A 26490-nucleotide genomic window follows, 5' to 3' on the forward strand; every position below is an offset into this window, starting at 1 on the left:
CGTCTCACAGATAAAGATTCGTGAGACCGTCTCACAAGAGACCTACTCATAATATTAATAATCACAACTTAATATTAATTAAATTATCTACTTTTACCAATCAGAAACCCCTAATTATACGCCGCAAATGAACATAATCTTGTCTCCTCCTCACTAAAAGTAAAAGTAAACCAACACATGAATAAGTTCCCCCTATAATTACTGCACTAATTATACAATATCGACTTAGTATATTTATTTTATTAATGATCGAATCATAGCTTTTACAATCATAATTATATTAATTTTTAGATATACAAATTTAGTAATATTTTTATTTTTAAACCATAAAAAACATCAACATAAAATTACTTTTGATCCTTCTCGAAAAAGTCTTAAAAGCGGAAAAAAAACATCAATTAATTTTTTTAAAAAATTTAAACCTTGTTTATTAATTAGATCAAGAAATTATTTTTTATACTTTATAAAATAACAGTTTTAAAAGGCAAAAATCATTAATTTAATTTTTTTTTGTTTTACGTTTTCAGTTTTGATTTGAAAGCACCCAAAAAAATAAAAAATAAAAATTGTTATTTTCAAATTAATAATCTCCAAGTCAAAATGAACGTAATATCACATACATACATATATATATATATATGTATGTATGTATATATATACATATGTGTGTGTATGTATATGTGTGTGTATATGTATATAAGAGATTGTGAGTTTTGAGCTGAATTTGATTAACCCAAACCTTTGTATTTCATTCATACATCTTCCGCGTAGGCTGCCAGCTGCCAGCGTCTTTGGCACGGATTCACTCCACACTCTACACAAAAATCCATTCTTATTCTTCACTTCACTCGACCGAATACAATCTCTTTCGTCGCCACGTGCGAATTTGAGGAGGCCGAAAGGAAACGTCAAGAATTTTCCACAGAATAAATGAGATTTTGCAAGATATTTCGAAGATTTCGTTGTGCAGAACTGGGTTTTCGTTAGGACTTATTGATGGCGAAGAATGGGGTGTCCGAAGAGGATTCGAATATGGCGGCGAAGGCGATGGAATTGAAAAGAGAGCTTCAGAAAATGGTGAAGGCTATTGTTGACGCGGATGATGTCGATTTGGAGACGACTGATAGAGCTCTGCAAATGCTGCGTGATTTGAAGGAATTGAAGTTGAAGAAATCCATGTCCTTGAAACTTCGCAGTGGCTATAAGGATGAAGAGACGCTTTATGGGACGGCGCCGGAGGCGTTTAGATGCCCGCTCTCGAAGGAGCTCATGAGGGATCCTGTGATTGTTGCCAATGGGCAGGTAATGATCCTGGTTTCTGTGTTTCTTATGTTAATAATCTTTGTTTATGCAATTTTGTTTTCTTTGATTTTAGATGTGTGTTTCTTGGACTTGAGCAGATTTTTTTTCTCTCGAGGTTAACTGTGAAAAATATTTGGAGGGATTTGGATTTTTGGTTTCTGTTGGAACTAATGATTTTCATTGATTTGGTGTTTTTTTTCATTAAAGATTTGAAGTTTTAATTGTTTCAAGTTTTTAGATGGAACTTCTAATCGTTCTATTCATATTGACCTTTTTTAAACTTGTTGATTGAAATAATAATAGCATGATGAGTAATAATGTTTCAGTTTGGGGTTGAAAGAAAATATTTGATGCTCGAGTATTTGCACAGTTGATGTTTGTTATCTGCTGCGCGTTCTTTTTGCTTTGAAATCAGTTTTCTTTGCTTTTTTAACGGCCATCTAAGAACTTATCAATCAAGAATTGGTTATGGCTTATAAAATTACTTGTATTTTGAATGATCTACTCTTAAGGACTAAATTCTTGTGCGAATCTTGGATAAGGTGTTATTGGGAATTAGATGAATGCTGAAAATTGAACCTTTATTTGATCGTCAATCATATTGAAATTTCCAACATTTATTATGCAGACTTATGATAGGACTTTCATTCAGAAATGGTTAAATTCCGGGAACAGGACGTGCCCTAGAACACAACAAGTACTCACACACACTATCCTTACACCTAATCAATTGATACGGGAAATGATACAACAATGGTGCAAGAATCATGGGATCACATTATCTGAATCTCTTCAAAGTGAAGAAGGCTTGATGGGGGCGGATAGGGACCATTTTCTTTCTTTGCTTGGTAAAATGTCTTCTACTTTACAGAATCAAAAGGAAGCAGCAAAAGAATTACGCCAATTGACAAAAAGGATCCCTTCATTTCGAGCACTTTTCGGTGAATCCGTCAATGCCATACCACAGTTGCTCTCTCCACTCTCTCAGAGCAAGTGTTTCAGTGAGGTTCATCCCGACCTCCAAGAAGATGTAATAACTACGCTTTTAAATCTCTCTATTCACGACAATAACAAGAAGCTTGTTGCTGAGACACCAAAGGTCATTCCTCTTCTTATGGATGCTCTACGATCGGGAACAATAGAAACGAGAAGCAATGCAGCGGCAGCCCTTTTCACTTTATCTGCTGTAGACTCGAACAAATCATTTATTGGTAAATCAGGAGCTTTAAAACCCTTAGTCGACCTATTGGACGAAGGGCATCCTCTAGCCATGAAAGACGTTGCATCTGCAATTTTCAATATATGCATCATTCACGATAACAAGGCTAGAGCAGTTGGAGATGGTGCCGTGAAAGTGATTCTTAAAAAGATCACCAGTAGAATTCATGTTGACGAGTTACTTTCCATTCTTGCTATGCTTTCAACCAACCAAAAAGCTGTGGAGGAAATGGGAGAGCTTGGTGGGGTTTCCTGCTTGCTTAGTTTGATGAGGGAGACATCTTGCGATCGAAACAAAGAGAATTGTGTTGCCATCTTGTATACTATCTGCTTTTCAGATAGATCTAAGTGGAGCGAGATGAGGGAAGAAGAAAAAACGTATGGTACGCTATCTCAGCTTGCAAAAAATGGCACGTCCAGAGCCAAGCGGAAAGCATCCGGCATTCTTGAGAGACTGGATCGGGCAGTTAATCTCACCCACACTGCGTGACACAGTACTTGGTCTCATATTCTGTACATTTTGCCCCAAACCTTTTCTTGAGGAAAAAAAAAGGTATTTTGCGTCATTTTCTCAAGCTTGTGTATATTCCATGTAGGAGCAAGTACTTGATCTCAATTTGACAGCATATAGTTACTGTGAATAGTAGTCATGCAAAGATTTTACCATGGAAATTCTCTTAAATAATGTTCAATACTGGTGCACGATTGTTTTGAATATCGTTTGTTAGTTCATTGACAATGTTTGATTGTTGCTTGTCTTTTGGGATGAGCTAGATAAGTGCGTCTTGTAAATCTGCCAATAGCTCGTCCGCTTGTTGCTCGAATTTCCCTCGACCTCGCTTGGAGGATCCTTGAATGTCTTTCTGGGAATTTTCATTCTTGTTTTTCCCATCTTTATACTTTCGTTTAAGACTCGCAACACTTCACGAGGCTTACACGACACTCACAGAAGTCTCATTCAAACGTCGAGAGATGCAATTTACGAGTCGAGTTCCACTTAGCCAACTTGACATAACCTTAGTATCCTCCCTTGATAGTTGACAGTCCTGTGGATGAGACCAAAATCCAAAGGGAAAGATGAAAATAATTGATGGAGTGATTCCCATTAGTGTTGGGCATATTCAATGGTGGTGTGTTTTCTTGTTCTGTGGTCCATCCAAATCGATACCCACTTTTTCTGTGAAACTATTCAATTCTGTTTAATTTCATCTACGGATATGTTTCACTATGTGAACTATAATTGTGTTTAGATATTTGGCTCATAAAAAAATATATTTTTTTATCTTTCATTATATATTAATTCTTGAAATTGATAAAATTATAATTTTTATTTTAATTAATAAAACCAAATTTATAATTATTTAATCAATAGTTTTTACATCCTATTCAAATATTTTTATAATCACAATATTATTTATTCATAGAATCTGACCCTTGAATATTAGAAATTACATTCATAACTTTGATATTTTTGAATATTTTTATCATCACGATATTATTTATCTGCACAACTCGACCCTTGAATACTAGAAATTACATTCATGCCCTTGAGATTGAATCGATCCCTCGACCGATCCGCCCGTCAATTTTATTCTAAAAATCCTTCCGAATATGAAAATGACTAAATAAGCCACATAATTTTTCTAAGAAAAATTCCTATCGGTCTGAAAATTAAAAGGCAGAAACTTATATGAGACGGTCTCGTGGGTCGTATTTTGTGAGAGTAATATCTTATTTGGGTCATCCAATGAAAAAATATTACTTTTTATGCTAAGAGTATTACTTTTTATTATGAATATCGGTAGGATTAACCCGTCTCACAGATAAAGATTCGTGAGACCGTCTCACAAAAGCCCTGATCAAATTAAAAAGCTCAAATATAACTAAAAATGGAAAAAAAGTAAACTCGAGATTTTGTGGAAAATAATTGTCCTTGGGAACAGCGTGAAATGTTTTCTAAAAATTTGTAATCATCACTGTGATGGGTTTGAAAATTAAAAAATGTGAATAAATAGCTAAGAAATTGAAACGCGGAATAGATGATATCCATAGGAAAACAAATGGATTGTTCCTTCGTCCGTTCATACATATTTATGTAATTGGTACAAAGTTAGATATTTAGCCGGAAGATGTTTTGTATTATTAGTCGGCATTTTTATGTATTGGTAAATACAAGTTAGATCCATATAAAAAATATGAACATCACATATAATAATAAACGTGGGTTGTTAGTACACGTTTGGAGCAATACCCCGATATAACGTTTGATATAACTAACAACTTATTAAATTATTATACCTCTGTGGCCCCGTACCTCAGCGCCTCACCTGGTCTATGAAACAATGTTTTTAGTTTTCCTTCATCTTTTTTTACTTCATTTCTACTCATTAAGTCTTAAAAATTCCGATAGTATCCCACATTAATGAAATTAACTGTATGAATGCACGTGATGTCGAATATAGTACACACAGAAAAATTATTGTATTAGGATATGTGACTTTTGGCTTTGAACCTTTCTTAGTAGAGTATTGTCGGATTTACTAGGCCACAGACATCGTGTAAAATCGGACAATAATATCTTCATGATAACTTCTCTACCATTTCTATTTGGTTCTTTGATGTTATTGTCTGTTTCGGTCATGGAACACTTCTCGGATTCGTAAGTGATGCGATCTCGTTGAAATGGATGAGCCGGGTAAGGAGCTCCAACGGATCAAACCAACAATTTATAGTGTTTGGGAAATTTGAGTGAAGATAATGGCTGAGATTAACACCTGCAAACAAGAAAGTAACTCGTGAATGGGCGCCGGAGGGGTGTCCGACGTGGCCACTTCGATGCTAAAGTCAGCAGGTTGAAGATGAACACAAGCAATATTTGAGAGAAAATATGTATAATGCTCAGAGTTCAAAGATTTCAGAATACTTTAAATGAGATTCATACCTGCTATTTATGGTAGAGGAATGGGTAGTTACCTCGATTTCCGTGCCATCTACTAAGTCGGTTTACCAAACTAGCTTCTGATGACTTCTCGGACACTCCAAACCCAAGTTGTTATGACAGATTGGATTGCCTGTATCAATCACACTTGAGTATGGTTCATTTCTCGAGGTAATGCAGTTCTCGAGGTTGCCCAAGTGGTGATGTACCTGGGAACTCTTCCCGAGAAGGCGAGAAGCGCCCGGATGGCTCCGTGAGGGCTCGAGCTGTTTAGCAAAGAGCTCGGGTAAAGCCAAAATGCCCGGGAAGAGAAGACTTGCCCAGGTCTGTAGGAAACCTATCATACACATGGGTCATAATCTTGGCTATCCAAGTAACAAACCGGGTTAATGCTGACCCGGATTCTAATGGGGGTATCACCACCCATCCCTAAAATAGTCGGGCTAGAGCTTGACTCGCTGTCCCGATCAGTCATATTTGTCGTTTCAGGAAGTCCAAGCAGTGTCATTATGACGCATGCATGAGTATTGGCACCGCCGAAAATTGTTCGTATTCCGAGGTAATAATGAGCCTGCTTCCTCGATATCCGTACATGTCTTCTCATCTGCCCAATACAACTTCCAAAGGTCATCCTAATCGTTCATGTGCTCATAGATTAACGGCTGCGATTGGCTCTCTCTTCCTATATATAATAGGTCACATATTTCCCCATCATACCAGCAAATTATAATCTGAGAAGAATAATGGCAGGTTCAAGTAATTCGAAGGCTCCCGATATGGCAGCAGAGTTCATGAACGCAGCTTTTGAGAAGCGAAAAGTTGAACTGGAAGATGAAGTCTTCCAAAAGATCCTCAATTTCTGGGAGGAGTTGCAAGGATTGCAGTTCCTATACGAATGTGGAGAAGCTACCACTCCTCGGCTGGTGGCAAAGCTTGAGAAATATCGAGAACGCTTGCACATTTCCGATACCGTAAATCTTTTTGAGGACGACTATGTCCTCCAGCTAATGCTTTACAAGGAGAAGAAGATACTGCAGAACATTGCCGATTCTGATAGCTTTATGAAGGCGTTCACTGGCAGCTCTGTAAAGAGCTTGATGGTCAAGTGGATGGCTTCTGTAGAGGAAAAGTACTTAAATGTAATTCGTAAAAATTCCCTCAAATGAATAAAAAGTTGCTTTGGTTCATGTCTTTTTATTTCTTGATAAATGACCCAATGAAATCATTTGAAGATAAATAACCGATGACGAACCAACCGAAATGCCATGATTTAATGGTCCCCGAGCTCAAAGATAAAATACTGTGAACTCCAATCTCCCAGGTTATTAAATCATGTACCGGGGCCTCAAACCTCCCGGGCTACAAAATAAGATGCCGGGGTCTCAAACATCCCGGGATATGATATGTTATCATAATGATGTACGAATTAGCATTAACTTCCCGTCGAAAAACGTTTCATATTCCGAGGTAATAATGATCTCGTGTCATCGATACTTGTGTGCGCCCCTTCGACTACCCGGTACAACTTACGAGGCGCATCCTGATCGTCCACGTGTGTTTAAGTCAACGGTTGTGATTAACTCTCTTCCTGAATAAATGGGAAAACGTTTTGATTGGTTTGAAACCTTCCGACTTCTTCCATATTGAATGCCACTTGCCTATAAATAAGATGGTAGAGATGAAAGGTGATCATCAATTCAATATGTCGAGTTCAAGTGATTCCACTGCTTGCAGCAGCACACACGTCCTAGTGACCAACGAAATGCGTCCTTATCTGGAGGAACTAAAGAAGACGATTGAAGAGTTCATATGGGTGAAGGTCATGTCCACCTGGTATAAGATTCAAGACCTGAATTACACATACTCGCGCTCAAAGAGCAAGAGCGAGGAAGTATAAGAGAAATTTTGTAGTAGATCGAGTTACAGATCTGGCTACCGATCCGGTTCTGTTACACGCGATGCTATGGCAAGAATATCATCAGCTGGACAAGATCTTAACTGCTGAGTCCTTCATCAATCTTCGGATTCATGAATTGACTGATTGGATAACCGTGTGGCAAGCTTCTGTAGCTTCGATAATGAATAATATAACAGCTCGTCGATTTTTCCTTTAATGAAATTTTTATTGACGTACTTTGCTGCCTTATTCTTCTGTGAATGAATCAATGTAAATTGCATAATATATAATCATCGCTAAATGAAATTGCAATGCCCGGACCTAATGTATTCTGAACTTGAAATGAAGCGCCGGGGCCCCGTGTCTCCCGGGCTTTGAATAAAATGCCGGGGCCTCGAATCTCCCGGGCTTACGATAAGATGCCGGGGCCTCAAACCTCCCGGATTATAAAATAAGATGCCGGGATCTCAATCTTCCCGGGCTTAAGATGAGGTGTCGGGGCCTCAAACCTCCCGGACTATGATGAGATCTTGGGTAACCCAAGGGGTGTCATGGTAACGCGTGCTCTTTTACTCAACGGTCAGGAACGTTTCGCATTTCGAGGAGCCGATAGGTCTGACATTTTAATAATTGCGCGTCCTTTCATATACCCGCACAATTTCCCATATTTAGATCAACCGTCCGATTTGATTCAAATCAACGGCGCAGATTGATTCCCTCCCTTTATAAGTATTGGCGGCCCCATTTCTCAAAAACCACTTTCAAAATCAAATCTTCGGCGAAGCTGTTGCAAAATTTTTTTCCTTGAAGCTCCTTCGCGCTAACCACCTACTTCCGGCGATCTTTTATCACTTTCCTCCTCAAAACTTGTAAGTTTATCTTTCCGAGCTATGTCCAATTCTACTTTCTTCTACATCTGGAGCTAATGTGCGAGGATCTCCTAGCGATGAGTCCGCCGCACTGCGCTCTGACTCCCCTCTGTCTCCGCCCCGCCGTTCTATTACCCAGACCTTAAAATCCCTCCCAACCAAACCCTCTTCTTCAAAACCCTCATCCTCGGGCACTTCCCGAGCTCCTGGAAAGGACAAAGGTAAAGGAAAAGCTCGGGTCTCTGACCATCCTTCTAATGAGGTCCCGGGGGTTCCTTGGTTCGCCTCAATGAGCAGTGCTTTGCGCTCGGGGGCGGATGAGGAACTCCGATCTTTGGGGTCTATTCCTTTCTCTTTTTCTATTTTAGTGCCCGGTCCTTCTGATAGGGCTAATAACCCCCCTACCAGGTATACCACCTTCTTTCGGGACCAAATTCGGAATGGTCTCCGATTTCCCGTCCACCCTTTTCATATTGAGGTCGTCAAGTTTTTCGGCGTACCAGATAATCAATTACATCCTAATTCCTTCAGGATTATGGCCTCGGCCTATGTCATTTTCAAGATGCATAATTACCTCATCACTCCCCTTATTCTTCATTATTTCTTTTCTTGCCGGCTTGGGGACAATGCTTTTTCCCTGACTGCCCGGCTAAATGCCTGATTCCTTGATGGCATCCCTTCCTCTCAAAAGGGATGGAAAGGAAAATTTTTCTATATTCAACTCCCGGGTCCTCTTCCCTGCCTGACCGGGTTTCTTCGATCCCTTCCCCAACAACCTACCCTTCCCCCGTCCTATAAACTCGAGGAGCCCTTCCTTGTTAGTAAAAACTTGGTGGAGAGGCAGAAGTACTCCTCTTCCGTTCTTATCTCAGATGAGAACCTAATTACCTACGGGTTGAGTGCCCGTGCTGAGGACCCTTTAGACAGGGTGATTGACGAGGTTGCAGTCTCGGGCGCTCAACCTGGTAATTTGCGATATCCTGGTCCTGTTTTGAGAGTTTTATATTACTACTTGTGCTGAGATTTCTTTTTACTTTTGTGCAGATAAACCAAAAATGCAGGAGGCCTTCGCCGAAAAATGGGCGGCTGAAAAGGCGGCCAAAGAGAAGAAAATGGCAGCCCGGAAAGCTGCCCTTGAGCAGAAACTAGCCGAGGAGGCGATAGCCTGGCGTACTGAGTTAGATCGGGTTGAGGCCCAACAAGAGAAGGTGGCCCAGGAAGCATCCCAAGAGGACCTTGAGGACCACGTCCCTCTGACCCAGAGGAAGCGAAAGGCTATCACCAGCCCAGAGCGAACTTTGGCCGAGGACAGTTTGGAGGTGGGTCAAAACTCCTCTCTTGTGACCCGGTCAAACACCCCTCCCCCTCAACAATCTGACCAACAGCCTCCTCTTCTCGGGTTCGAGCAACAAACCATTCAACAAACTCCTCCCTTCGAGCAGCCTCCCCGAATAAATATTCTTGAAGAAGGGTCTTCACCACGGGGGATGAAGACTTTCAAACAGCTTCTCACTCCTGACGAGGAGGCTCGTTTGAGGAATGCTAGTGCTTTTGCAAAAATTTTTGAGGGCTCGAACAAGCTCTTGTCGGTAAGTTTTGGTTAGTCCCTATAGCCTTTCCTTGCTCCGATCATTGTCGATTTTTATCGGCCTTGTTTTTGGACAGGCCGCTCACCTGTTAATCTCGGCTTTTGAGGCGGTTGGAAGGACTACTACTATCTCTGGTAAGTGAGCCCGGTCTTTCCAAGACGCTCAGGAAAGGTTGCAAGAGGAGCTAGCTCGGGTTCGAGCCACCCATGAGGAAGAAGTGGCTAAGCTACGCTCAGCCCTGCACAAGGCCCAAGAGGATATTACTGAAGGCCTTATCCAAGAGGAACGTCTGAAGGGCTCTCTATCTGTCTCGGAATCGAGTCTTCGTGCCGTTTCCGAACAGGCAGAGTTGCAGTTGCACCGGGCTGAGAGAGCAGAGAATGCCCTGGCCCGGGCTGAATATGATAAGGACAAGTGGCAGGCTTTCTTCCTCCAATCTCCTGAGTTCAAGAAGGCCGTGGTGGACAAAGCCTACCTTCTTTTTCAGACCGGTTTTGAAAAATGTCGGGAACAATTTGAAGAAGCCGGACTCTTGCCTCCAGATAAGGAAAATTTTCCTGATTTTGGTTTGGCCATTGCATCCCTTCCCAAGGATGGCGAGGAGGAGAAGGAGGTGGCCCAAGAAGAGCAGTCTGGGCCTGAACACGTAGACATAGACTAGTTTTTGTATTTTCTTATTTTTTCCTGTCCTGTAACTTTTCGGCCCTCGGGCTCTTATTAATGTAAATTTCATTTTCCCTTTACCTTCTCTGCAATCACATCTCGATGAGTTTTTCAATAACTAAGGCGATATAATCTGCTTGCATAAAAATAACCAGAAAATTTTCTAAGTGTTGCGATTTAACCGGTAACTTCAAATAAGTACCCGGGATCTTGATCCTCGTAATGTATAAAATGCTTCATACTCCGCAAGTGAATCAGATATAAGCAATCTAAAAACCGGATATAAAACTTGGCGCGCATACCAACTGGAAAAGTTGGTCAAGAGAGCATATTTCGGGGTTTAGACTGGTCGGGGTGCGTTGCCCCAAGCCAGGGTGTAGTGCCCTGGGCTTTTAAGAACCAAGGTGCGGAGCCTTGGGCCAGGGATCATGTCCCGGAACTTGGGAATGGTCGAGGTCTGGTGCCCCGAGCCAGGGTGTAGTGCCCTGGGCTTTTTAAGAACCAAGGTGCGGAGCCTTGGGCCGGGGATCATGTCCCGGGACTTGGGAATGGTCGAGGTCTGGTGCTCCGAGCCAGGGTGTAGTGTCCTGGGCTTTTTAAGAACCAAGGTGCGGAGCCTTGGGCCGGGGATCATGTCCCAGGACTTGCGAATGGTCGAGGTCTGGTGCCCCGAGCCAGGGTGTAGTGCCCTGGGCTTTTTAAGAACCAAGGTGCGGAGCTTTGGGCCGGGGATCATGTCTCGGGACTTGGGAATGGTCGAGGTCTGGTGCCCCGAGCCAGGGTGTAGTGCCCTGGGCTTTTTAAGAACCAAGGTGCGGAGCCTTGGGCCGGGGATCATGTCCCGGGAGTTAACAATAGGAGTACTCATAACACGCTCTGAGAAAATATATCTTTCATTTATTTCTTCCATCAAATAATTACATCCCTCATGCATAGCACTGCTTTAAATTAAATACATTCCAGGGTCTTTTAAGATAGTGTCCTTGCGCATCTTCCAGATAAAAAGATCCCGAGCTGACTCTCCGAGTGATTTTGTAAGGCCCTTCCCACCGAGCTTCCAGCTTCCCAACATCCCAGCAGGGTTGACTTTCTTCATGACTAGATCCCCCACCTGGAAGTCTCGGATGTGGACCTTTTTATTATATGATTTCATAACTCGGCTCCTGTATGCCTCCATTCGAATGAATGCCCGATTTTTTTTTTCTTCTATTAAATCCAATTCCATGGCCCTGCTTTGGTCATTGTCATCCGGGTAAGATTCTACCCGGGAAGAAGTCTGCCCGATTTCTACTGGAAGGACTGCTTCAGAACCATATACCAAGTTGAAAGGAGTTTCTTGAGTAGGTGCCCGAGGAGTAGTTCTGTAAGCCCAGAGAACACTGGGTAATTCCTCTACCCAGTCCCTTTCTTTGCCCTGAAGTCGGGTTTTCAATGCTTGTACAATGATTCTGTTGACTACCTCCGTTTGGCCATTTGCTTGAGGATAGGCAACAAAGATGAAAGACTGAGTAATCTTAATCTCCCGACACCATGATGTGATTTCTTTGCCTTGAAATTGCCTCCCATTATCTGAGATTAGTTTCCTGGGCACTCCAAATCGGCATACGATGCTTTTCCATAAAAACTTCAATACTTCCTGCTCGGTTATTTTGGCCAAGGGCTCGGCTTCTACCCATTTGGAGAAGTAGTCAACGGCAACTAACAAGAATTTTTTCTGAGCCCGGGCAATGGGAAAAGGGCCCACAATATCCATGCCCCATTGATCAAAGAGGCAAGATGCCAAAATCGGCTTCATGAGGGTAGCAGGGCTGTGTTTGAAATTCGAATGATGTTGACAGCCTTCACAAGTTTGGACCACCCTAGCAGCATCTTGACTTAAAGTTGGCCACCAGAAACCAGCAAGCATTGTTTTTCGGGCCAAAGATATTCCTCCGAGGTGCTCGGCACAACAACCTTCATGAATTTCTCGGAGGACATAATCCACTTCTCTCTCAGATAAGCATTTCAAAAGAGGTCCATGGAATGATCTCCTGTACAAAATGTTATTTAAGAGAACAAACCTGAGAGCTTGTCTCTTAGTTTTCTGAGCTCGGACTCTATCTTCGGGCAACTCACTATTTACCATAAACTTGATCAGAGGTGTCATCCAGGAGTACTCTGGTTCTGGTAACATTTCTTTTTCAGTAGAAAGGATCAACCGAGAAACACGCAAGACCTCCCGGGTATTAACTTCTGACAAAGAAACAGCCATTTTTGCCAGAGTATCTGCCTCACTATTTTCTTCCCGGGGTATTTGTTCAATACCCCAATCCGCAAAAACTTCTGCTCGGGCCTTGATGAGCTGTAAATATTTTAGCATCTTGTCATCCTTAGCCTCATACACGCCCTTTATTTGTTGAGTAATGAGTTGTGAATCGGAATATAGAATAATCCGGGAAGCCCCGACTTCCCGGGCGGCTTGGATACCAGCCAGGACAGCCTCATACTCAACCTCATTGTTGGTTACCCGGGAGTCAATTCTAAGTGCCAGTTTAATCTTTTCTCCCGGGGGAGATATTATCACAACCCCTACTCCGCATCCAGCAAGGCTAGACGCCTCATCCACGAATACTCTCCATACTTCCTCTTCATTGGGCTGGACCATCTCAGATAAAAAATCTGACAGAGCTTGTGCTTTGATGGCCACCCGAGGTTTGTATTCAATGTCATACTCCCCCAACTCTACTGTCCACTTGACCATACACCCGGATACCTCAGAGTGAGTCATGATCCTGCCAAGAGGACTATTGGTAAGAACAATTATTTGATGTGACAGGAAGTAAGGTCTTAGCTTCCGGGCAGTCATGATCAAGGCGAAAGCGATCTTCTCTACTTCACTATACCGGAGCTCGGGTCCTCTTAGAGCATGACTGACATAATAAACATGCTTTTGATCAGAGCCTTCTTCTTTTATTAAAACCGAGCTGACAGCATACTCTGTAGTAGACAAATAGACATATAATTTCTCCCTGGGCTCCGGCTTCACCAATACAGGGAGTTCTGCAAGGTGAATCTTCAAGTCTTGGAAGCCCTGTTCACATTTATCATCCCATCCAAATTGCTGGGCCTTCCTCAAGACTTGAAAGAAAGGATAACTCCAATGCGCTGACCAGGAAATAAATCGAGACAGGGAAACAATTCTCCCGGTCAACTTCTGCACTTCCTTGACAGATCGGGGAGATGGCATGCATAGCACAGACTTGAGTTTTTCCTGATTCACCTCGATCCCCCGATCTGTCACTATGAATCCCTGGAATTTGCCACTCTTTACGCCAAAAATACACTTGGCAGGGTTGAGCTTGATCCCGTACTGCATAAGAGTGGCAAAAGTTTCTTCCAGATCACTAATAAAGCTTGCCACTTCCCGGGTTTTGCCCAGAATATCATCCACATAGACTTCCACATTCCGCCCCAACTGCTTCTCGAAGATTTTGTTCATCAGACGCTGGTAAGTTGCCCCTGCATTTTTCAACCCGAAAGGCATTACAATATAACAAAATGTACATCCCGAGGTGATGAAGCTGGCTTTATCTTGATCACTCTTGGCCAGGGGGATTTGATGATATACCTGGTATGCATCCATGAAGCTTAGTAATTCGAAACCCGATGTGGAATCCACCAGTTGATCAATGCGGGGCAGAGGATAATGATCTTTGGGGCAGGCTTTATTAAGATCGCGGAAATCTACACACATGCACCACTTCCCAGTGGACTTGGGCACCAAGACCACATTCGAGAGCCATGAAGGGAATTGAATCTCTCGAATGTGGCCAGCCTTCAGGAGCTCTTTTACTTGTTCATCAATAAATTTGTCCTTTTCAGGACCAAAGTGTCTCTTTTTTTGCTTTACCGGGTGAGATCCCGGGAGAATGTTCAATTGGTGCTCCGCTATCAGGGGAGAAATCCCTGTCAACTCCTGTTGGGACCAGGCAAACACATGAATATTAGCTTTTAAACAGTCAACAAGACTAACCCGGGTGGATATGCTGAGATCCCGAGAAACCCGGATTTGTTGACCTGGTCCGATTTCTACCACTTCCTGCTCCTCTTCTGCCACAAAGTGCACCTCTCCTCTTTCCATTACTCCTCCTTCTAATCCATCCACCCTTTCCTTCTTCCCTTCCCTCCTCATTTTGCTCTGATCAACCCGGATTGCCTCCACATAGCATTTCCGAGAAGATGGCTGATCTCCCCGGACTTCTCCTACCCGGGCTCCCACCGGAAACTTTATTTTTTGGTGGTAGGTGGATGCTACAGCTCTGAGCTCGTTCATAGCCGGCCTCCCCAGAATGATGTTATAAGATGATGGGGAATCCACCACAGTGAAAGAAGTCATCACTGTCTTCTTGAGATCCTTAGAACCCAAGGTTAATGGCAAAACAATCTCCCCCTCCGGGTAAACCACATGGCCAGCAAAACCAAATAGAGCAGTTTCCACAGCTTCCAAGTGATAGCCCTGCAAATCCATCTGCATAAAGGCGTCTTTAAAAATTACATTTACAGAACTGCCCGAGTCCACGAAGACTCGTAAAATATCATAATTTGCCACTCGGGCTTGGATCACTAGGGCATCGTTGTGGGGCAGATTCACCCCTCTCAAATCTTCCGAGCCAAAACTGATGACCGATTCACTTCTTCTCGCTCCCTCCACCTCCAAACACTCCCTCCTACTTCTCAACTTCCTTGCCCGGTTGGAGTCTCCATCAGTAGAGCCTCCTAATATCATTTTAATCAATCCCGTGGCAGGGGGCAAGCTCTTTTTTCCCTCGGGTTCAGGCTCCCTTCTTCTACTGGGCTCAATCCTCGGAATATTCCTCATACTTCCTCCTCGGGCGCTCGATCCTGGTTGTCGAGATGTCCAAGGTGGCATTCTCGGCCTTTGACTATTGTTGCTGGGTCCCGGGATGGAAGGTGAGACATAATTCCCCTTCATTGCTTTGCAGTCTTCCGTGTTATGGTGGCACACTTTGTGAAAAGAGCAAAATCCGTTCTTCTCTGGCCGGGAGAACTGATGATCCGGGGCCAAATCTCTACTGCACTCCTGCACTTCCCTTTCCCGGGCAATTTTCAGAGGCACGTAATGAGAAAAGTGCCCTGTATTGCCTCTCTTCTGTCCCCTCTCCTCGGGCTTAGACACCCGGTCTCCTCTTTCCTTCCTCACCACTTCCCTCTTCTGTTTCTGGGCCTCCTCCATATTGATGTACTTTTCTGCTCGTGACAACAGATCCTCGAAATCCCCAGGCACCTTCTTGGTTAGTGACTTAAAGAATTCACCCTCTCTCAAACCCTGGGTGAATGCCGTAGTCTTTGTTTCAGCGGCACAGGTAGGGACGTCTAAGTCCACTATGTTGAACCTTCTTATATAGGCCCTTAAACTCTCTTCTGGGCTCTGCCTAACTTCAAAAAGACTAAAAACAGTCTTTTTGTACTTTTTACTGCTGCTGAAATGGTGTAAAAACACCTTCTGAAAGCCTTCAAAAGAACTGATACTTTGGGAAGTCAAGTCCTCGAACCACCTCTGAGCTGAATCCACAAGTGTTGTAAGGAACACTTTACACTTGATTCGATCAGTGTAACAGTGCAACATGGCCATATTTTCAAACCTGGCCAGGTGCTCCTCCGGGTCGGCATTGCCATCATAGTCCTTCACCTTTGCAGATTTGAAATTTCCAGGCAGAGGCTCCCGGACAATGATATCAGTAAACGGGCATCCTCTCGGGGTTGCCTGGGCAACGCTCCAACTTTCCAAATGTCCTTCCAAGACCTTCATCTTCTTCCTCAACTCCCGCAACTCTTCTGCCGTAGTCGGAGATTTTGACCCAACACTGTACTCCTCATTCTCTCCTCCCCCCTCCTTCTGCCTCCCAAACTCCCGCTCTTGCTCCTGCTCCTGCTCTTGTTCTCGCTCGGATGGGATGACAGGCTGAGAGACTTCCTTTCTGGCCATAGCTTGCACGATGGCATCGGCCATCATTTTCTTTAACTCTTCAGGGGTCATGGTAATGAGATTTGGGCCGGTATTATTAACACCAGCTTGTCTTGAAGTCTGTCCTCCATCACCCTGGGCGTGAGAATTATCCGGGTTGGTTCTTCTCGTACGAGCCATATCAACGTCTCGAACTCAGTATTTCCCACAGACGGCGCCAATGATGCGATCTCGTTGAAATGGATGAGCCGGGTAAGGAGCTCCAACGGATCAAACCAACAATTTATAGTGTTTGGGAAATTTGAGTGAAGATAATGGCTGAGATTAACACCTGCAAACAAGAAAGTAACTCGTGAATGAGCGCCGGAGGGGTGTCCGACGTGGCCACTCCGATGCTAAAGTCAGCAGGTTGAAGATGAACACAAGCAATATTTGAGAGAAAATATGTATAATACTCAGAGTTCAAAGATTTCAGAATAATTTAAATGAGATTCATACCTGCTATTTATAGTAGAGGAATGGGTAGTTACCTCGATTTCCGTGCCATCTACTAAGTCGGTTTACCAAACTAGCTTCTGATGACTTCTCGGACACTCCAAACCCAAGTTGTTATGACAGATTGGATTGCCTATGTCAATCACACTTGAGTATGGTTCATTTCTCGAGGTAATGCAGTTCTCGAGGTTGCCCAAGTGGTGATGTACCTGGAAACTCTTCCCGAGAAGGCGAGAAGCGCCCGGATGGCTCTGTGAGGGCCCGAGCTGTTTGGCAAATAGCTCGGGTAAAGCCAAAATGCCCGGGAAGAGAAGACTTGCCCGGGTCTTTAGGAAACCTATCATACACATGGGTCATAATCTTGGCTATCCAAGTAACAAATCGGGTTAATGCTGACCCGGATTCTAATAGGGGTATCAGTAAGTATTTCACTGAAGCGGCCCGTCCCCATACTTATATAGGTGGTCTCCTTTTATGAGTATCCTACCATACTCCTTTTATAGGCTAAGGAACCATTAAAGGTCCAACATTTAAGCTCACTACATTAGTAGACAACAACACTTATCGTCCTAAAATGAGAGAGGAAAATTACCGAGTGTTAGCTCAAGTTTTCATAATTTATTTGTCCCATTGAACCAAAATCTTGGGTCTCCAAGCAAAAAGGTTGGGTTTCCTCTATGAAAATTTTATTTTAGGTTTTAAACACATTCATCTAAACAAGCGGTACACTTGATATCTATTCCATTCTTTCATAAGTGGATCTATCAAGTTATCCTTTGATTTGACATAATCAATAGATGTAACTCCAATTGAGATCAACTGTCACACTATATTATGTTTTCGATGAATATATTGAGATTTACCATTTTACATGTTGTTTTGTGTCCTTGCAATTGTCAACTGACTGTCGCAATGTATAATTATTGCAGTCACTGGACTTGTCCGACAAGGAATATCCTTAAGAAATTAGTGAAACCATTATGCTTCTTCTGTTTATCTAGTGTTATAAATTCAAATTCTATTATGGATCGAGCAGCAAGTTTTTTTTATGTGACCTCCAACAGACCGCGTCACCGCCAATGCTAAAAATATACCCACCAGACACCAGTGGATTTGAAGTCTTTGGTGTCAGAAATTCAATTAGCATCACTATTCTTCTAGCATTGCAGGATATTTTGTATAATGCAGTCCATATTCTAAGGTGGACCTTAAATATCTAAGCACCCTTTTCAAAGCCTTCCAATGAGACTCAACTTATTTATCGTACAAGAGATGTCCGATTGAGTACAATTAGTAATGTACATAAAACTTCCAATAATTATGTAATATTCCCGTTGGGATACTGACTCTCAATGATTTTTACCCAAGTTGACGCTCACGCCTATAGGCTTCTTTGCACGAGAGAGTCATAAGAATTAAACTTGCTCAAGACAGTCTCAATATAGTGAAGAATGAGATATGACTATTGCTTCTGAAGTTCTAGAGATTTTAATCTCTAGTGTAACATGAGAAATGCTCATATATTTCATATCAAAATTCCATGTGATTTTGCTTTCTCAAGCGATAGAAGTTTGCCTTAAGCTTCTTCTGATTCTTTGGTGGTGGTTGTTGTTTCCCATTCATAAACTTCATCTTGTTTCCTTGGTTCTGGATTCCACAATATTAACTTTTGCAGCCATCTTACTACTTTTGTTTTCCATATTGTGTTTGTCTTCCTCGATCTTCAATCTCACTATCAAGTATTCGAGTCTCATCTCTCTTTTTTTTTGTGTGCTTCAAATAGTTTTTGAACTCCTTGCACAAATGAGGGAGTTTCTCAATCATAGCATCAACCTAAAAAGACTCGTTTAGATTAATTCTTTCCATATGAATCTCGTGAAATATTACTTTTAGTTCTTGCACTTGACTCACAACAGATTTTGAGTCTATCATCTTGAAGTCCAGAAACAACCCACTATGAACTTCTTTAGACAAGCATCATCTGCCCTATACTTCTTTTCAAGCATCTCCTAGAGTTCCTTAACATTATTTACTAGACAATACACACAGTAAAATGCATTGTTCAATCCACTTAAAATATAGTTCCTGCATAGAAAATCACTCTGGTTCGATGCATCGAGTGCGTCCCTCTTTTTAGGTGCCACTGGCGCCTCCCCTGAGACTTGGATTGTTCCATGCCATACATGTGGCCCTGAGGCGGCCTTTCCTGGCGCCTCAGTGCATCTCTGCGCATGGAACAATCTTTTGAGTTTTTTCATATCTTTCTGTTGAATTTCTATTCATTAAGCCTTAAAACATTGAAGGGGCGCCTCAGTGCATCTTCTGGTGCATGAATCAATTTTTGAGTTTTCTTTCATTTTTTTTTAAATTTCTATTAATTAAACCTTAAAACATTTCAACAATTTCGTACTACATTAGACTCATAATATTGATTTATTATATATCTACATGTAACCACAGTACTGGGCGGCTGGGCGGTGGGACATCAGCGACACTCTCACCCGTCAACTTAGCCTTGGCCTACGTATTAACATATCATCATATCAGCTTATTAGTCACAATTACTTCAAATCCTTCAACATTTCGTATTTTCACCACTTATAAACATTAAACATGCATATAACGTTTTTCTTTTAAACCAAGCATGTAACATGTCTTTTTGCGTTATCGTTTCATCATAAAATTCCATAAACATGTAAAATAATCATATTAGCATATAAAACAGCATTCAGAGCACTTCCATGACGTTTACTAATTTTTGGGTGTAAAATAACCGTTTTACCCCTAGAAACATAAATTTTCGAAACGACATCCCAAATCATTCCAAACTTAACATATAACCTTAAAATACTCCCATAAATATTCATTAGGCTTAACGCTTAGCTTTTCGATAGGTTCCTAGATTCGTTTTTAAACTTAGACGTATAACCCGGTTTTGACTCGTATGGACTTGAAACTTAACCAAACTTGAACCAAAGCTTAATAACACCTAAATAACCCATATTCAGACCAAATAAAGCCAAGTATAACCCTTGAACAAGCCTAAAACCTTGATGGAAAAATCTTCTCATTTTTGGAAAACCATAATCTATCCTACCATGGTTTCCTTTAAGCCTAGGCCATAACCATCACTTTCAGACCCTAACCAACCATCCTAGGACCTAGACCACACCCTAGGGATCATACTGGAACGAGCCTACAATGCCTAGAACCTCCAGCCCTAAGCCGCCCCCCTTCATGCACTATACGCCCCAAAAACGACGTGCAGCTTATGTGCCCCATGTCCAGCCCTTGCACCGCCAATCTAGGACCATGACTAGCCTCCCTTAGGACCCTTGAACACCTCCAAAACAGCAGCTAGCAGCCTCCCTTGCCTAGGACGAAAAACGCAAACCCTAGCCCATAGAAACCCAATTTTCGTTCATCCTCTTACCGTAACTTTTTCAGCCTTTAGACGTGCACCTAGGGACCCTTAAACATGTGGAAAAACATCCTGAAGGGAAATATATTTTCTTTATTTAATTGATATAATTTCTTATCTTAAATAATTTCCCAATATTATCGTTCCTTGTTGATTTGATTGTCTATAATATTTAATTATGGTTTTTCCTTTTTAGATAATTATGTTAAGATTTTATCGTGATATAATATCTTCCTTAAATCTAATTTCATTCTTGATAAGATTATGTGAAATATTGGGTTTGCCTTTTCTAGATATTATATTTATGATAAAGATCTTTCTAGATATTATATTTATGATAATGATTTAATGATATATGATATCAATGTTTAAAAGGAGTTTATTTCTAATTAAACTCTCACTTTCCTTGTGAAATAGGTTTCCTTGAAGAATAAAAGTCTACATCTATAAATAAGAGATCAAGGACATTGTTGAAACTCTCACTCTCTCTTCTCTCTCTCTTGTTCACAAGCCTTCTCGATTATTGATACACGCACTTTGGAGAGAGCTCTTGGATTGAAAATTCACACAAACTTTTAAGAGAGAGCTTTTTCGATTTATATGGTTTCCACTCTTCGCTTAGAGGTTTTCATGAATGCATAACTCATGCACTTTTGCACGTCGAGATTTCAGAGACAAATAATTCTACAAAGACGTTGATGTTTTGAAGAATGCTGGTTTACGTGTTGCCCTGAATGTTGCCAACATCTACAGACAACATCCGTAACGATGTTGACTGAAGATCGTGTTTAGCTGCTCGTGTTTTTAGGGATCTCGTTTTTTGCTTTCTTATTCATGTTTTAATATTGTTGGTTGTTTTTAGAAAGCTTTATTTTCTCAACTTGTTGAGAAAATTGATTTTTGTCATAATCACTAGTGTTAGGTTTTTGTAATCGGTTTGATTTTCTAGTGATTAATTTTTGCCAAAAGTAAAATACTTGTGCATATTTAATCTTGTCCATCTGTTTATTTAAAATGAATTTGTGTTACAAAATATGATATTCCGCTGTATATTGTCCGAGATGTTGTAACATCTGGCACAACATTTAATTCTGATAAAACACGAATTTACTATTTTAAATCGTATTCTGATATTCTTATTATTTCGATCATCTGTCGGACAAAATTATTCTTACACATCCCTTCAAGTACCCCTACCATGGCAGCCCTTTTGTGCATCATTATGAAGATTTTTTTAAAAAAAAACTCTTTCTTTTTTCTCATCTATCACGCCATAGTATATGTTTGATGCATGTTTGCACGAAAAATATGAAACACTACCTTGTATTTTCGTTTTTATGTCTTATTATGCATAAAACTATAGTTTTATGCATAATAAGACATAAAACGAAAATACAAGGTAGTGTTTCATATTTTTCGTGCAAACATGCATCAAACATATACTATGGCGTGATAGATGAGAAAAAAGAAGATTAAGGCGTGTCTTTTTGTTTAAAAAGCTCGAAATACGAATACCGTAGCGGTGAAAGTCGGCGACGAACGGAGGGCGATTTCTATTTTTTTCTACCATTTTCTCTTGTCAAAACCCCATCAGAAACCCACCTTGGGATGCACAGGAGTCAGATGGTCGTTGTTGGAAAGAAGAACGATGACTAAATTCGAAGAACGAATGGATAAAAAAATCAAAACTTTCCTTGCCCAAGAGAGGTGTTTCGGCCCTCCCCTTCAAGAGTTACGTGAATGTGTGTGTGCGTGTAGGTGTGGGTGTGTGTCTAGGAGTCTTTCTTTTATTATTATTATTATTATTATTATTTTAAAAGAATTAATAAAATGCTTCTTAGTAACTTAATTAATGGGCTTAATTAAGCTTAGCTTTTTAAATAATAAATTAGGCCCATTAAGATTAATAAAATCAATAGGCCTCAAATTAAAAGATTTAAAAATACATATTTTCAAAAAAATCCCTTATAAAATGAATAATTCCATTGGTTCCACCATTTAATTAAAATTTGACCTTAAAAATTCCATAATTCTTAAATTATTAAAAGTAATTATTTTCTTAACTAAAAACAAAAATTTATCTTTCAAATTTTTAACATGTTAATCGTCTCCGGTCCTCCGGTCCGGCCAAATACCGATATTCGTCTGAAAATATTTTAAAGTATGAAACCAAACAAATTTATACAATTAATCATTTAATCACTCAAAATAAATCATTCAAGCATCAACCTTATTTTAAATAATTAAAAATAATTATTTAATAAAAATATTTTCCCTTATTCAGCCATCGGTCTCCGTTCCTCGATCGCATGTCGAATAACCTTTAAAAATACAGTTTTATGCATCCATGTAAAAAAGTACATTTTAAATGTGTAAACATGCACACCATATTTAATTCATGTAATTAAAACAATTTAATTTAAAATACATAAGAAATTTAATAACTTGCATGCATGTGGTTCACATGGACCTTCAAATTTTCGGGACTTTACAATTATCACAAACTAACTTTTGGTTAACCGGCAAACGCTCGATCCTACAAAAGTCTTTCATGATCTTTTAATATATTTTTTTAATAATTATGTAAAACGAACCATAATTTTTTTTCACATAGACCCACAAAGGAATTGAAAAGGGAAAAAAAGGGTATACCATGTGCATAATTGGAGACACACCACCTTTGCTCCTATCTTTACTGCCCATATTCATGTGCAACTTAAATGCCGTGGCCTTTGTGTTTCTATTAGCAATGGCATGCTATCGTTGGCAACGAAGGCATATGCATGTTCCTTCTCCATATATATGTGTGTAATTATTCTTAAGCAATCAATTTTAGTTTTTTCATCACTTCTATATTTGTTTTATTCTCAGCCAAAATCAATCAATGGCTAAATTTTTTTACTGCAACCAAAATATCTTAAATTCGTTATCTTTGGTTGAAATCTTTTAGGTTGTCCTTGGATAGAATGATCTAGATTTCAATAGGTATTTGAGGAGATGATTTGAAATGAATAAATGTTTAGATAGATTTGCAATCAATCAAAATAACTAAAAAAATATTTATTTGGATTTGAAATCAATTGACAGGTTGATTTGTCCTAAACAATCCAATTGATTTGTTATTATGGATTTTAAATATCTATTTAGAAGAATTAAAGTATGCCTAATATATCGACCTTTTTGTTCGATACTATATCTATATTTTAATATTAAGATTAAGTAATATTTATTCAATCCAGAGATTTTAATGAATTTTTTAACATTTGAAATATTTTTATTGAGTTTCATAGAATATTATAGCTTTGCAAATAGAAATTCATCGACTCTTGTAAACTTTTTGCAAAAACTTTACAGATATTTGTAAATCTTTCATATATATATTGTTGGTCCCACGTGCGGAATTTGAGATAATAAATCCCGAAAATAAAGAATAAACTGGACACCGAGATTTACTTTGAAAAGCCCTAAAAATTATTAGCGTAAAAACCACGGGCAAGATGAAAAAAATTTCACTATAATATTTTGTGGTGTACAACTCACTCACTGTGTTTCCAAAGAGAACACACTCTCTCTTAATACAGGAGAACAAAACACCTCACAAATATTATAGAACTAAGCACTCAAATGCTTATAAGTTGAGAGAAAACTCGAAGAATGGATGATTTCAGAATGAAAGGGGGAGCTCTATTTATAGATCCTCTTGTCCGTGTGAAGACGCGTATAAAACGCGTCTTCCGTCTTCTCACGTAAATTTCCGTGAAATTTCCGCACCAGCCACTAAAACTCATTTAATGTGTTGGCATGCAATAAATGTGACTTCTTTGCCGACATTTCTCCCACTTGGAGATTTGATTGAGAATCAAATACATCTCCACACATCCTTTCAATCTTGCCATTCCCTGCTTGCTTACATTTCTGTTACGCCACTTGAGGATCTACACCACTCAAACTTTAATCTGTGTTGTTTACTTGTAACACAAATTGCTAATATTCAAGCAACCTAAATTGAATTCAAAGAACACCATTTTGGAATTCAACAACACAATTAACACATGGTTTGAGATTAGTCAAAAATGGTTGGTTTGATTATGTAAGCAATGAGTTTTAATTTTTGTTTTTTTCCTTAACTTCACCTATAAATACCCATCCATTCTTCATTTCAAAATCACACCAAAACAAAAAATCCTCTCATCTACAATCATAAGTGTAGAAGTGAGATAAAGGATTTAGTGTGAGATTTCTTAAGAAGTGTTTATCCTTGGAAGGAATAGGATTAGTGGAGAGAAAGTGAGTGTTAAAATCAGAGTGTTTTGAGTGAAATACTTTGTATTCTCAATTCTCTTGTCTTCTTTGTTATTAATAAAGAAGTGATCTCCTTGAGAGGTTAGAGTGGACGTAGCCCAATCTTGGGGTGAACCACTATAAATATTGGTGTCCATCTTATTCATTGTCGATATCACTTATGATGTTCCGCTGCGATGTTACCTCGTTTATTTCCCTGATATCCAAACAACTGGTATCAGAGCTAGATTCTCAAATACTATAGGAAGTCCTCGTATGCTCTGTGGTTGCAGCTTAGTATGAACTTCCACATCAGAAAAGGCTTTCTAGACAGTATTAGGAAAGTGGTTCTTTTGTGTTCAGGCTTTGACGATTAATTCGTTGGTAGCAGTCACAAAAGATGGAGGTACGCACAAGCAAGATGATTAGCCTTAATGGCTCTAATTATCAACTTTGGAAAAGTAAGATGAAAGATCTTCTATTCGTCACCAAGATGCACCTACCGGTGTTCAGCGAGTCTAAACCAGATGATAAATCAGATGCCGAATGGAACTTCGAGCACGAGCAAGTCTGTGGGTACATCCGACAATTTGTCGATGACAACGTATACAATCATATTTGTAACGAGACACATGCTCGTACACTTTGGACGAAGTTGGAGACACTATATGCCTCCAAAAGTGGCAACAACAAATTGTTTTATTTGAGCAAGCTTGTCCAGGTTCGATACAAAGAAGGAACTTTGGTTGCAGATCATCTGAACGAGATTCAAGGATTCAGTGGAGCAGTTATCAAGTATGAGCATAAAACTCTATGACGAGATCATAGCTCTGATTGTGTTAGCTTCATTGTCAGAGTCTTGCGAGACTCTGAAAGTATCACTCACGAACACAGCACCAGGAGGAGTCGTGAGTATGGACTTCATCAAGAGTGACATCTTGAATGAAGAGATGAGGCGGAGATCTCAAAGTTCCTCTACCTCACAGTCAGATGTTCTGGCTGCTGAGTCAAGGGGTAGAAGCAAGATCAAGAAAAACACAAATCAGAAGCCAAGAAGAAGCAAGTCCTCGGGGAGATATGCCAACGTAAAGTGTTATCGCTGTGGAGAAAACAGACATATTAAAAAATGCTGTCCGAAAATCGAAAGACAAACATGAAACCGATGATGAGCAATCAAACGTCATTGACGAATTCAATGTTGTTCACGAGATAGAGCAGGAGTCCGTAAATTTGGCAACTCAAGTAACTAGTTGGGTGATCGATAGTGGAGCAACAGTCCACGTCATATCTAGAAAAGAATGCTTAACATCCTACACACAAGGGGACTTTGGTGTGGTGAGGATGGGGAATAACGACTTATCCAGAGTCGTGGGAAAAGGAGATGTGAGCTTGACTACCGTGGATGGCTCTACACTGATCCTGAAAGACGCCAGGCATGTGTCAGATATGCGCCTGAGTCTGATATCGGTCGAAAGACTCTGTAGAGCCCAAATTCAGTACACGTATAACCCATGCATTTATTTAATTAGTAAAGCATTTATATAATTTTAAAATGAAATTTTTTAGTGATGCATGATTTATTAAATTTCATTATTTGAAATTATGTATGTTTATGTGATGCACTTTAAAAATATTTTCTTGAGTTTCATGTTTCAGGCGATTATTCGATGCGGGATCGAGGAAAGGAGACCAGTGACGATTTTGGCAAATTTAGAATGTGGTATTTTACTTTTAAGTTAAGGTTGGGGCATATTAATTAATTTAATAAGTTTAGCATGTTAAAAGCCTAAATTATGTATTTAGTGATTTTAGAATTTTTAAAATTTGTAAAGTTAACATGGTGTATTTTATT

At 40.1% G+C, this 26490-nt stretch overlaps 1 protein-coding gene across 1 annotated transcript; it reads left to right on the top strand.

The window, feature by feature from the left end:
* Nucleotides 1-715: 715 nt before the first annotated feature.
* On the top strand, nt 716-3235 carry LOC142541177 (U-box domain-containing protein 9-like). The gene is made up of 2 exons (XM_075647825.1): nt 716-1302; nt 1931-3235. Exons 1-2 carry the CDS (start codon nt 997-999, stop codon nt 3008-3010), a joined length of 1386 nt encoding a protein of 461 aa, XP_075503940.1. The 5' UTR covers nt 716-996; the 3' UTR covers nt 3011-3235.
* The last annotated feature ends 23255 nt before the right edge of the window (nt 3236-26490 follow it).

The sequence above is a fragment of the Primulina tabacum genome, chromosome 3 (genome assembly GCF_025594145.1).
Source record: "Primulina tabacum isolate GXHZ01 chromosome 3, ASM2559414v2, whole genome shotgun sequence".
In the NCBI taxonomy this organism is placed as follows: domain Eukaryota; kingdom Viridiplantae; phylum Streptophyta; class Magnoliopsida; order Lamiales; family Gesneriaceae; genus Primulina; species Primulina tabacum.

Bases quoted from the DNA above. Each gene is read 5' to 3' on its own strand.
- LOC142541177 (XM_075647825.1), top strand. From the start codon at position 997: ATGGCGAAGAATGGGGTGTCCGAAGAGGATTCGAATATGGCGGCGAAG. The intron at 1,303-1,930 runs GTAATGATCCTG...TTTATTATGCAG, and splicing joins TGATTGTTGCCAATGGGCAG to ACTTATGATAGGACTTTCAT.